This window comes from Saimiri boliviensis, chromosome 7, assembly GCF_048565385.1.
Source record: "Saimiri boliviensis isolate mSaiBol1 chromosome 7, mSaiBol1.pri, whole genome shotgun sequence".
Classification (NCBI taxonomy): domain Eukaryota; kingdom Metazoa; phylum Chordata; class Mammalia; order Primates; family Cebidae; genus Saimiri; species Saimiri boliviensis.
This window is the reverse complement of record NC_133455.1, coordinates 93,784,296-93,798,274: the sequence shown is the minus strand read 5'-3', so window position 1 is coordinate 93,798,274 and position 13,979 is coordinate 93,784,296. Positions and strand designations below refer to the sequence as shown.

Below are 13,979 nucleotides of genomic sequence, written 5' to 3'. Positions count from 1 at the left end.
AAGATGGTGAAATCCTGTCTCTACTAAAAAATACAAAAATTAACCAGGTGTGGCAGCACACGCCATAATTGCTTGAACCCTTGAGGTGGAGGCTGCAGTAAGCCAAGATCATGCCACTGCACTCCAGCCTGAGTAACAGAGTGAGACTCCATTTAAAAAAAAAAAAAATCAGGCCGGGTGTGGTGGCTCACGCCTGTAATCCCAGCACTTTGGGAGGCCGAGGCGGGTGGATAACGAGGTCAAGAGATCGAGACCATACTGGTCAACATGGTGAAACCCCGTCTCTACTAAAAATACAAAAAATCAGCTGGGCATGGTGGCGCGTGCCTGTAATCCCAGCTACTCAGGAGGCTGAGGCAGGAGAATTGCCTGAACCCAGGAGGCGGAGGTTATGGTGAGCGGAGGTTGCGGTGAGCCGAGGTCGCGCCATTGCACTCCAGCCTGGGTAAAAAGAGCGAAACTCCGTCTCAAAAAAAAAAAATCTTCAAAATAAAAAATTAGCATGTTAAAATGTATGTTTTGAACAGGGATACAAAGTGAAAGGCACAGTAGCTAGAATTCTCACCCTAGTCTGTTACTAACCAGTTATGACCTGAGCTGGGCCTGGACCCCAGCAGACCTGATGTACCTGCTTTGCTAACTGGACAGTTTACCAACTCTTCTGAAGCCCTAGTGTCCTAATCTGTTAATGACGTTATCTGCCCTCAGGGTTACGGTAAAGATTAAATGACTTAAATGAAAATATCCATATAAAGTTGTTTGGCACAGTCATTAAAACCAGAAGCCTATTCATTTGTAGAAAAATAGTAATCTGAAATTTCATCACATAAGATCTTCTAAGTATAACAAAACTATGGCAGACACAAGTTTTTCATGATGTTAGTTTCCCTTTTTTTTGAGACAATCTTGCTCTGTCACCAGGCTGGAGTGCAGTGGCACAATCTTGGCTCACTACAACCTCTGACTCCCTGGTTCAAGTGTTTCTCCTGCCTCAGCCTTCTAAGTAGCTGGGATTAGAAGCATACGCCACCATTCCCAGCTAATTTTTGTATTTTTAGTAGAGACCGGGTCTTACCATATTAGCCAGGATGGTCTTGGTCTCCCGACCTCATGATCCACCCGCCTTGGCCTCCCAAGGTGCTAGGATTACAGGCCATGGTACCTTGCCCATGAAGTCAGTGTCAATGTAAAAAGAACTAAATCCTTTAAGTGTCTACATGCTAATTTTTAACATAACTGTTATCTAGCTTACTTTCTGAATGTTTTGAAGTGCCTACTCAAGTATATGTCTTGGATTTTTTCTGGTAACAGGAATCACCCCGAAAATTAGTTCCTATGTAACCAAAAATTAGTTCCCTAGATCAGTGTTGAGAAGAAGGTGCTGGTTTCCTATAATAGCGCCCTCCAAAATAAGCACCAAAGGAAGAATGCTGTCTGTAAGCCTCAAGCTCCCCATCTGTTTTGGAGAGTTTCACTCTTGTTGCCCAGGCTGGAGTGCAATGGCGTGATCTCAGCTCACTGCAACCCCCGCTCCCAGGTTCAAGTGATTCTCTTGCCTCAACCCCGCAAGTAGCTGGAATTACAAGTGCCTGCCACCATACCTGGCTAATTTTTTGTATTTTTGGTAGAGATGGAGTTTCACCATGTTGACCAGGCTGGTCTCGAACTCCTGACATCAGGTGATCCACCTGCCTCGGCCTCCCCAAGTGCTAGGATTACAGGCGTGAGCCACCGAGCCTGGTTACCCCATGTTTTAACCAGAGTTGAAGTCAGTAACCTAGGATCCCTTCCAGTTTCCAAATTCCATGTTTACAATTTTCTCACCATGCATATGCAGAAGAGGAAATTTGGTATAGAAGGGGACTCTGAAGTCTTACTGAATTAGGGGGTAGCAGAAAAATGTACTATTTTTGGAGAAAAGTGGCAGAAAAAAAAAGGCCTTTGGATAAATTGCTCTATCCACCAGCCTTGGCTCCATCTGAGCTTTTACTCAATTTGCTACATTACCATCAAAAGGAAAGAAAAGAGCCATGAAATGCAGCAACCCCAGTAGTGGTGAAAAAAGCACTCTGCTTTTCCAAATGTATGCTAAGTTGGGTAATTCTTGAGTGTTTCCTTCACAGCTTTCAGAGACAAATGAAAACAATTTTAAACACTCACTTTGTTGTACACACTTCCCCTGTAAAAACTACAAGTTACCAAAATAGAGCCGGTCACACTAAATAAATGTATTCTCAGGTTCTTTCTGAATTTCAGTTTCATAAGCAGAAAGTAATAATGCCTTCAGGTGGTTTTAAGAATTAAGAAAACAATGTAATCCCCTCAGCCTACTTCCTGGCATGCAGCAGGCACTAGTGTGGCACACGTCTATTTTATAGTTATGCCATGCTAAGTAAGTTTGATATAACTGAGTTACAACAGATTTTTCCATCTGTGAAAAAACGTTAACAATTACATTTACCTCTATATTATTATTCATTAGCCCACAAGCATCAGCAAAGTCTGGATGTTTTGTGTTGATATAAGCCAATTCAATTGCCACTAAGTTATGGACCTAGAAAAAAAGTAAGTTACACTATATACAAAAATACATTAACCATATTTTACTTTTGAGAAATTTATATATAAAACTTATAAAACAGACAATACTGAAAAAGTACAGGAAACATATGCTTAAATAACTACTTGATAATTATATTCCAACTGATAACTCTTATGCCAAATAATGATTTACTCTAGCTTTAAAATTATTTACATTTTACCATCTAAAATTGCATTTCTAAGAGGGAAAAATAACACTAAAGTAACTACAAGTATTTTACTGTTAGGGAAAAACAGTTATCTTCCTGATGCAAGTCTAAATTCCAAGGCTTTATGCAACTTTGATACTAAAACTTCAGATCATCCACTATTCCACATCACTTTTTTGAGGCGGAGTTTCGCTCTTGTTACCCAGGCTGGAGTGCAATGGCGCGACCTCGGCTCACCGCAGCCTCCGCCTCCTGGGTTCAAGCAATTCTCCTGCCTCAGCCTCCTGAGTAGCTGGGATTACAGGCACGCGCCGCCATGCCCAGCTAATTTTTAGTACTTTTAGTAGAGACGGGGTTTCACCATGTTGACCAGGATGGTCTCGATCTCTTGACCTCGTGATCCACCCGCCTCGGCCTCCCAAAGTGCTGGGATTACAGGCTTGAGCCACCGCGCCCGGCCTCACATCACTTTTTTAGTTCATTTTTAACAACATAAGTTCATAACCAGACATCAGTTAAGATGTTCACTTTTTTTGAACTTTATTTGCGTAAAGGATATATCTAAAGACCTGAGGTAGTGACTAATTAGCTTTAACTATAAAGCACCTAGTTTAAAATATATGTAGTTCAAAATCCTAAGAGGACAATAAAAAAGGAAAGTTGGAATTAATTTATCTAGACCTCTACAGAACTGCTAAATCTTTTTTTTTTTTTTTTGAGAAAAGTTTCACTCTTGTTGCCCAGGTTGGAGTGCAGTGGCACTATCTCAGCTCACAACCCCTGCCTCCTGGGTTCAAGGGATTCTCCTGCCTCAGCCTCCTGAGTAGCTGGGACTACAGACACGCACCACCACGCCTGGCTAATTTCGTCTTTTTAGTAGATGGGGTTTCTCCACGTTGGTCAGGCTGGTCTCGAACTCCCAACCTTCAGGTGATCCATCTGCCTTGGCCTCCCTAAGTGCTGGTATTGCAGGCATAAGCCACCATGCCACTAAGTCTTACAGAGAGGATAAACTTAAGCCCTTTACTATGTCCTGTCCTAACAAACCTCAGGCATCAGAACAGCATTTATCAGCCCAGAACAAGGTGAAAAGGATCTATTAAAATGAAGTTCCAGTGATTCTGTGCTAAAGGCAGTCTTAGACATCAGAATCGGAGGGCTATCCTCATTAAGGAAACAACCAAGCAACAGCACTTACATTCCAAGGATGGTTTTGTACTCTTAGTAAACCTCCACGGGGCTCACCATCCTGAGCCAAGGACCCAAATGCACTTTTAGTGATCAGAAAGAAAAAAAAAAAAAAAAACCCAGCCAACAATTAGAGGCATAAGGGCAATTTTAAATGCTTATCCCATATTTCTGCCAATTTTAGCATTTTGTGTGTGTGGGTGTGGATAGCAGCAACCCACAGAACAGTAGCAAGCAACTATGATATTATAGTTATTAGGTCATAACAAGCAAACTGCAGAAGTGGCCGGATTACTCTGATGTATCTCAAAGTTAGAGTGTATATAAAGGCTCAGTTTACTGAGGCTAAAGATGGAACTAATTTTCTCTTAAAATCAGTGGACTACATAATACAGCAAAGCTATTCATAACCGTCAATCATAAATCTATTCTCAAGAAAACCCATGCCTGCAGGCTAACGATGTTTATAAAGTAAAAATGCACTTTATACCAAAATTATTTAAAATTTTCCTTTGAAATGAGGTGGAAACTCAACTTTTTTCCTCTCAGTACACTGGAAAACATTATGCCTAAACTCTAAAGTAACCATATAATGCTCATTAAAAAGCAGCCAAGCAAAAATACAAATTTTTACTAACAGTAATTACAAGGATCTATGATATAGTAGCTCACCATTTCATTTGTAACAGGCAACCTTTTACGAAGAAGACAAGTCACCACTTCAACTATGGCATCGTGAAGTTTAGGAAATCGTAACAATTCCTATAAATGGCAGATGAAAGAAAAACATAATTTTTTTTAAAGACATATTCTCACTAAGCCATCCTCCCACCTTAGCCTCCCAAGTAGCTGAGACTACATGTATAAGCCACCATGCCAGGCTCACAGTAATTTTCTTTCACTTAATGATCACAGAAATACTGAATTAGATTTGGAGACTATATTTAAAGAATACCGTTTCAGTTGGGCAGCCAAAAAAAAAGAGAATGCTATTTCAAATCACTTTCAGGTAAGGGAACTACAGATTTTTACCTTATATTCTATCTTACTCATTTCCTTCCACCCAGTGAAACCACCACTTCATGTCCACTTCATGTCTTTTTCTAATTTATGTGAAACCTGTTACATTTCCCTCCGTTACCTGTGTACTATAATTGCTACAGTGCTGAATGATCCTTTGCATTTCCTCGTGAACCAGTTCCACACAGCGGAGGCTGGGCTCTTCTAAACGTTTGATTTGACGCTTGACCAGTAATTCAAAAGAAACTTCAGGCACAAACAAAGCAGGACGAGGACCCTGAAAAAATAAAACTTAGAACTCTTATTATAGCTATATGTAATTTCAGTTCTTCCCAAAAGTTAAGAAAATAAGTCACATTTTTAGTATTTTTCATGAAAAATGCTTTTTAATTTCAAGTATGAGAGCAAAGTAACAAACTATAATTAAATTTAAAAAGACATAGTATGTGGGTAAGAAAAACTTTAGCCTCACTTTTTTAAAGTCTAAAAGCTAAGCATACTCACAGTAGCATTTCTAATGGCAGTCAAAATGTCAATAGTGTTAAGGCCACCAAGTGGATCAACAGATTCTAAGGTTCGCCCAAAAGTCTCATGGAAAATATAACAAATTCTAGCACCACCGCATCTGAAAGGCAATGAAGTATATGGTTTCTGGCATTGTGAAAAGGGAAAGAAGTTACAAGTTATAAGTCTTTCTGGAAGCTTTAAGCTCATCTTATTTTCTGAGAAAGCCTCAGATAATTTCATTCACTCCTATTTCCGTGTGTTCTAACTCCAGTCATTATGAACTAGTTTGAAGTAGTTTCTCTAAATTTTTTATATGGGAAAGGAATCATTTCATGATAGGGGTGTGTGTGTGTGTGTGTGTGTGTGTGTGTGTGTGTAAAATATATACTTGTAAATATAATAATTGTTCTGACATAAAACATCAGTTAACTAAGAATTGCTAAGCACCTTTTCTCTGCCCTAGTTTTCCTCCACTAGAATATAAGCTCCTTAAGGACAGGAAATAGTGCCTTATATGTATTCCCATTGATTCATAATCAAGAGTAGAGGTTGGCAAACCTTTTCCATAAAGGGTCACAGAGTTAATATTTTAGGCGTTTTAGGCTATACAGTCTCAGCTGCAACTACTCACCTCTACCATTAAGCATATAAGTAGTCATAGACAATATGTAAACAAATAAGCATAGCATGTTAGCCAGGCTTGTCTCGAACTCCTGACTTCAAGTGATCCACCTACCTCGACCTCCCAAAATGCTGGGATCATAGGCGTGAGCTACCGCACCCAGCCTTATTCTTGCTTTAGACAAATTAAATCTCTTTATCTAGGTACTAAGCACCTTATATTTCCTATCTTGTTTAATAACTAGAAACCCTAGAATTATCTTTTTTAAAATTTAAGTCCAATTGAATTCTACAAATACCTGTTATAATGCTTCCCCAAATCATCCCTTCCTCTCTATTTTTACAACCACTATTGAGTGCATTTTTATAGTAGCTCAGGCAAAAGATACTGGTCTAACATTATTCTAACAGAAATAAGCCAAGCACAAAAGGACAAATACTGAATGATTCAATTCATATGAAATATCTAAAATAGGCAAATTCATAGAAACAGAAAGGAGATTTGGCCAGGTGCAGTGGCTCACACCTGTAATCCTAGCATTTTGGGAGGCCAAGATGGGCAGATCACCTAAGGTGGTCAGGAATTCAAGACCTGCCTGGCCAACTTAGTGAAACCCTGTCTCTACTAAAAATACAAAGAAAATACAAAAATTAGCTGGGTATGGTGGCAGGCACCTGTAATCCCAGCTACTCAGGAGGCTGAGGCAGGATGATCGTTTGAACCTGGGAGGTAGAGGTTGCGGTGAGCCCTGACTGCGCCACTGCACAACATCCTCCATGATGGAGTGAGGCTGTCTCAAAAAAATAAAAAAGGTAAAGTAGAGGTTACCAGGGCTGGAGGACAGGGGAATGAGGAGTAACTACTTAATAGATAAGAATTTCTATTGCAGCGATGAAACATTTTAGAAATAGATGTTAATGATAGTTGTTCAACGCTGTAAATGTAAACCATGCTACTCAATTGTGCACTTAAAGTGGTTAAAATTACCAGTAATTGGTCTTTCTGCCTCCAACCTTACCCTTCACCAAATAATGTTTCATAATGACTACAATTATCCTTCTAAAATAAATTATTCAGCCAGGCACAGTAGCCCACCCTAGTAATCCGATGGCAGATCAGTTGAGGTCAGGAATTCAAAACCAGACTCGTCAACATGGTGAAAACTAAAAACACAAAAAAATTAGCTGGGCGTGGTGGCAGTTTCCTGTAATCCCAGCTATTTGGGAGGCTGACACAGGAGCATTGCTTAAATTTGGGAGGTGGAAGGTACAGTAAGCTAAGATCATAGCGCTGCACTCCAGCCTGGGAGAAAGAGTGAGACTCTGTCTCATAAAAATAAAATAAATTTTTCCTCTGACCAAAAGCGTTTTTTTTTTAATAAGACATTCTCCAAATTCTGAACAAAGTATTAAAGACTTTCTAGAATCTTGTTCCTAGACACCCTTCCTGCCTTATCTCTTATGTCCCATCATTATACATGCCGTTCTCCACATACATAATTCTTGCATTATTCTTCGCTGTCCCCAAGCTTAAAATGCCCTCTCATTACTGCCTTCTCAAATTCTATTCAGAGCACAATTCAAATGCTTTCTTAAATGTGGAGCTTTCCCAAAGCCTGAAATAAATGTAAATGGTGTCTCTTCAATGTCTCAAACGCTTGATTAGGTGGACACAGATCATTGGTTTATTAACTATTTACAAAGTGTACACACAAGCTGTATGTACTTTTCTAAATATGAATTATATCTAACAAGAAGTATTTAAATAGAATAGTTATACTTTTGCAGCCTAATCAAGCCCCGTATTATGATGACCTACTTTACCCAGTAAACTCTTTAAAGGCCCATGGTGGTAGTCTTTACTTCCCTCAATATGCCATACATATAAGCATTGAATAATTACTCTGATAAATACTCTCATTATGGAGTTGACTCATGAAAAGCACCTCGGTCACACTAAAGTATACAGAACAACATACACACAAATGAGTTCATGTATAATTGGTGAACTCTGAACAAGCTCTGTGGATTGTACCCATCTCCATTTTCTCACGGTTATTGTACTATAGTTACGCAAGATGTCCAACAGTGGGGGAGGTGGGGGAAGGGTACACAGTGGAGGGTGCTGGGACCTCCCTGTACATCACCTTGCAACTTCCTGTAAGTCTATAATTATTTCAAAATAAAAAGGTTTTCTAATGAAGGTGTAGAGAAGCGGATGTACTTGCTAGTAGTAAAACAGTACAATATGCTAACAGTATGCAGTATGTCATGAAAGATTCTAAGGATGTTATATCGTTTAATAAACCTACTTCTATGAATTTATCCTCAGTGCTTACCTGGACACAGTGCCCCAAAGATAGGTGCAGGTAGTCCATCACAGCACTGTTTATATGTATATATAACAGAAAACAAACTCTCCAGTAGTAGGAGAGTAGCCCAATAAATAAGGCTGTATCTAAAAAGTAAAATACTATGCAAATCTTCCAACTGATAATATATGAGAAAGTTGTTACATGGTTTAAGAATGATTTCAAAAGCAGTATAGCATCTAATTTTTAAAGATGTATAATACAGGCATTTCTGTGTTATAGATGCACAGAAAAATGCCTAGGTCAATGCCAAATTTTAGGAAGTACTTCGGATTGGTGAAATTAAGGGTTTGTTTTTGTTTTAAGAGATGGGGTCTCCTTTTTTAGTGCTGTCTGCTTGCGGTACCGCCTCCTGCTCCTCCCACCGCTGCTGCCACCCTGAGTCATGGCCTGCGCTGCTCTGGCCACCTGGCTCCCCATACTAGCCACCGATATTTAGAGTTCTTACAACATGGCAGACACTGACAACCTGCCTACAGTAGTTAAAAGAGGAGTAAATACTCTCAACAACCTGCAAGTTAATGTGCACAGACAGAAGCCAAATTCTATGAGGAAGTTCAAGATCTTGAAAGGAAGTATGCTGTTCTCTATCAGCCTCTATTTGATAAGCAATTTGAGATTATTAATGCAATTTATGAACCTATGGATGAAGAATGTGAACAGAAACCAGATGACGATGAGATTTTGGAAGAGTTGAAAGAAAAGGCCAAGATTAAAGATGAGAAAAAGGATAAAGAAAAAGAAGACCCCAAAGGATTCCTGAATTTTGGTTAACTGTTTTTAAGAACGTTGACTTGCTCAGTGACATGGTTCAGGAACATGATGAACCTATTCTGAAGGACTTGAAAGATATTAAAGTGAAAGTCTCCGAAGCTGGCCAGCCTATGAGTTTTGTCTTAGAATTTCATTTTGAGCCCAATGAATATTTTACAAATGAAGTACTGACAAAGACATATAGTATGAGGTCAGAGCAGATGATTCTGATCCCTTTTCTTTTGATAGACCAGAAATTATGGGCTGTGCAGGGTTCCAGATAGATTGGAAAAAAGGAAAGAATGTCACTTTGAAAACCATTAAGAAGCAGCAGAAACACAAGGGACATGGGACAGTTCATACTGTGATTAAAACAGTTTCCAATGACTCTTTAATTTTTTTTTTTTTTTTTTTTTTGGCCCCTCCTGAAGTTCCTGAGAGTGGAGATCAGGATGATGATGCTGAAGCTATCCTTGCTGCAGTCTTTGAAATTGGTCACTTTTTACGTGAGCGTATAATCCCAAGATCAGTGTTATAACTTTACTAGAGAAGCTATTGAAGATGATGATGATGAAGGTGAAGAAGCAGATAAGAAAGGGGAAGAAGGAGATGAGGAAAATGATCCAGACTCTGACCCGAAGAAGGATCAAAATGCAGCAGAGCGCAAACAGCAGTGAAGCAAGAAGTGTGTGGCCTTGAGGATACTGCACTGTAATAGCCTAAACACAACTCTTACTTACTTACAGCCTTTTGTATTTTCTTGGTAGATGAGGTAATTTTATTTTAAAGACAGGAAACTGATATTTTAAAGACCAATTTGTTCTAATTAGCATTTTAACTAGTTTTTCTGCCAAATATGTTGAATGCACAAATTCTGTAACACATGTTCATTCCTCGCTGCATAATTTGGTTCTTCTGGAATATTTTTATGTAGCTCTTGGAGTACAGCTATGAAAATGTCAAGTGTTAAAGGAAACCTTTTTTTTTTTTTTTTTCGTAATTTTTTCCCTGAAGAATGAAAGTATTTTTTCAGCTAGTTGTTGAATATGGTTAACTCCACTTGGATTAGCTGTGCCTTTCATTACTCTGTTACAGAAACACAGTGACTTATATAAGACAATTCATTGTTTTAAAAGAACAACTGGCAAGACAACTATATGGTTAAGAATTTCCAGTATGACTGCACCCAATAACTGTATTAGATTGTTAATGGATTATTGTGTTATAAGTGACATAGTTAACTATAAAGTAACCTGACTCAGTATAGTTACTGGTACCACAGTGAGGTGAATAAAACAGGATTTTCAGAAGTTAGCCTGAATTTAACTGTACTTTTAAATTTAACCTCCATTAAACTAAGCATCTTTTCTTTGTGGCAATGTCTACCTTCTGCTTTCCTGGAAAGGAAGAATTTATATCATTTGACAAGCCTACTTTCAAGTTATTCATTGTTTGCTTGGTTTTGGGTTTGCAGCCTAAAATAAAAATTTCAAATACAATTTTAGTTCTTACAAGAAATAGTGTCTTAATTTTGTACCAATTCAGGTAGAAGCAGAGGCCTAGCTTGAATTAAGGGTTATACTCAATTTGTATCATATTATTGAAGAAAAGGGTACCAGCTTTGGAAAGAGATACTATACTAATAAGCAAGTGTGAAAAAAAAAAGAAGAAGAAGAAAATCTTAAGTGATTCTTTCAAAAAAAAAATAATAAAGCTCATTTTCTTTGGGTTAGAGCTAGAGAGAAGGCCCTAAGCTTCTGTGGTTTCTTCTAATTCTTATTGCTTAAATTATGAGTCTGTCACTTACCCATGCTTCTGTTTACTAGGTATTAAAATGGGTACTACTTTTTACTTAAATACCTCATGGATGGGTTAAGGCATATTGAGTTAAATCTCATAAAATGTTTCTCAATCTCACTAAAAGCTCAAGATTTGGGGCCTATTTGCAGTGTGACACTCAGCATTTTGTTCACACCACACTTTGATTAACTAAACTGAAAAACAAAGATTAAGTGCCTCTGTCCTAGATCTGGGCAGGCAGCACTCTTTCAGACCTTTGTGTGGCTCCTATTTTCATAGAAGGGAATGGATGCACTATTTCACAAGGTCCAAGAATTTTTTTCAGATATTTTTGATTGTATTGCAGTAAATATTACAGGGATCGCACTACAGTATTGTAGTCATGAGACTAAAGTGGAAATAAGACTATTTTTGACAAAAGATGCCATTAAATTTCAGACTGTAGAGCCACATTTACAATACCTCAGGCTAATTACTGTTAATTTGGGGATTTAACTTTTTTTTGACAACAAGGGTGGACTATTGGATTGTTATTAGAAATAGGTCTAGATTTCTTACCCTTAAAATTACATTGAATTCGTTTTTAGAGGTGATAAAAACCTCCTATTTGAGAAGTTAGTGTTAAAGTCTTACAATGTGAGCACATTGTAGTGCTATCCATTCCTCTCCTGAGATTTCAACTTACTACTGAAAATCCTTAACCAATTATAACAGCTTTTTTCTCTTTATTTTTAAAATGATTTCCTTGAATGCTGTGATTAGACACTCTGCTTTTTATTTTTATCATTTTTTTGTAACCAAAGTTCAATGCAGCTTTTTCTGAACTTTAAAGAAAGAATCCTATTTTTAATGAACTGAAGTAGCACAGTCTTTTTTTTGAGACCGTTTCGCTTGGTAGCCAGGCCGGAGTGCAGTGGCGTGATCTTGGCTCACTGCAACCTCCGCCTCCCAGATTCAAGCAATTCTCCTGCCTCAGCCTCCCAAGCAGCTCGGATTACAGGCACGTGCCACCACAACCAGCTAATTTTCGTATTTTAGTAGAGACGGGGTTTCTCTATGTTGGCCAGGATGATCTCGATCTCACGACCTCATGATCTGCCTACCTGGGCCTCCCAAATGCTGGGATTACAGATGTGAGCCACTGCGCTCAGCCCATCTTTTTTATTCTTTTAGGGCAGGCGTCCCCAAACTATAGCCAGCGGGCCGCATGCGGCCCCCTGAGGCCATTTATCCGGCCCCCCGCCACACTTCAGGAAGGGGCACCTCTTTCATTGGTGGTCAGTGAGAGGAGCACAGTATGTGGCGGCCCTCCAACAGTCTGAGGGACAGTGAACTGGTCCCCTGTGTAAAAAGTTTGGGGATGCCTGTTTTAGGAAATAGCTATTGCCAAAGTGAAGGTGTAGATAATACCTAGTCTTGTTATATAATGGGGATGTGGTTTGCAGAAGAATTTTCTTTATAAAATTGAAGTTTCAAGGGATATCAGTGTTTATGCCATTTTTCCAGTTCCAAAATGATTCCATTCCATTCTAGAAATCTGAAGTATGTAACTTAAAATCCTCAATAAAAATTTGGATTTAATTTTAAAAAAGAGAGAGAGAAAGAGAGAGAGATGGTGTCTCAATATATTGCCCAGGCTGGCCCCATTCGAACTACTCCTGGGCTCAAGGGATTTTCTTACTGCAGCCTCCTGGGTAACTGGGACTACAGGGGCACACCACCACATAATTTTGTTTTTAAGTTTTATCTTTACTTATCTGCATTTTATAATTTTTTAAAAACAATTATACTGTATTAAAGAAACACTTTAAGAGCTAAATTAAGAAATATTTTTAAATACTTATTAAAATATTGTTTTAAAAATACCTGAAAATTTTTACTTTGCTTTACATTGTTTATAAAACATATGTTCACACAATGAGACATCATCCTATTACCTCTACGAAATTATATTTCTGTTTTATAGATAACAAATCTCAATCAGATACTCTGAGCTAAAGTCATCTTAACAAAAGGAAAAGTGGCCAAGCAATCTAGGTAACCAAATCTACAGAAAAATGTCTTACTTACAGCTCCGAAGTTTCAATATATTTTGCGGTTCCTTCAATAGTGTTACAATATTCTGTGGCAAATTTGGTAATAAGCTGGAGTAAAGTAGCACTTTTATCATCCACAGGTTCACCGTAGCTATTTAGAAGAGACTGATACTGAGCAGCTAGAACATTTATTCTTGTTTTCAACTCTGGTAAGCAATCTCTGATGTGATGCATCAGTAACCTAAAAAAGGTCAGAAAGGAAGGATTTAAAAGTAAAATTGTATATTCTGAAGCCCCAAATAAATCAAATTTTTAAAAAGGAAATAATGGGGAAAACATGTCAAATAATTTGTACTGGCAAGTGTGATACTGTGAAATACGTATTTGGTCTTTGTCTCCATTTCCTGGCAGTTGATCCTAAAATCCTTGGAGTCTCCAAGAGCCTAAGAGTGTTTAAAGTGTCTTTGCATGATAATAAGATGACTGGTGGCTGAGGGTCCCTTGATAGCTTCAGGATGGGGCCTGGTCACCTCTAAGGCATGATTAGAGGGCTAGGGCTTTCAGCCCCATTCTCCAGCCTCAGAAGAGGGGAGAGAGGCCACAGAATTGAGCTGATCACCAATGGCCAATGACGCTTCCATAAAAACTCAAAACGACACAGTTCATGGAGTCTTCGGAGAGTTGAACACATGAAGGTTCCTGGAATGTGGAGGGCACAGAAGCTCCACATTCCTTCCTACATGCCCAACCCTATGAATCTCTTCATCTGGCTGTTTTATCTATATCTTCTGTAATATGCTTTATAGTAAGTGGGTAAACATTAAGTAGTTGTTTCCTTGACTTACGTGAGCCACTCTAACAAATTAATCAAACATGAAAAGAGGGTCATGGGTACCCTGACTTACAGCCCATCAGTCAAAAACAGGCTACAA

The 13,979-nt window shown here is 38.6% G+C and overlaps 2 protein-coding genes and 1 pseudogene across 9 annotated transcripts in view; 2 read left to right on the top strand and 1 right to left on the bottom strand.

Moving 5' to 3' along the window:
* Positions 1 to 13,979, bottom strand: part of DNM1L (dynamin 1 like) — a 65,690-nt gene that overhangs the window by 10,930 nt on the left and 40,781 nt on the right. For all 8 annotated transcript variants that reach the window (XM_003926643.4, XM_010337374.2, XM_010337375.3 and 5 more), the window contains 5 exons: positions 13,082 to 13,288; positions 5,463 to 5,583; positions 5,080 to 5,235; positions 4,611 to 4,700; positions 2,462 to 2,554 (listed from right to left, as the gene is read on the bottom strand). In XM_003926643.4, the coding sequence (XP_003926692.1) occupies positions 2,462 to 2,554; positions 4,611 to 4,700; positions 5,080 to 5,235; positions 5,463 to 5,583; positions 13,082 to 13,288 (667 nt within the window). The remainder of the gene's footprint in view (positions 1 to 2,461; positions 2,555 to 4,610; positions 4,701 to 5,079; positions 5,236 to 5,462; positions 5,584 to 13,081; positions 13,289 to 13,979) is intronic.
* Positions 1 to 13,979, top strand: part of YARS2 (tyrosyl-tRNA synthetase 2) — a 53,953-nt gene that overhangs the window by 33,264 nt on the left and 6,710 nt on the right. The gene's annotated exons all lie outside the window — the stretch shown is intronic.
* LOC141585163 (nucleosome assembly protein 1-like 1 pseudogene) lies at positions 5,577 to 13,088 on the top strand (annotated as a pseudogene).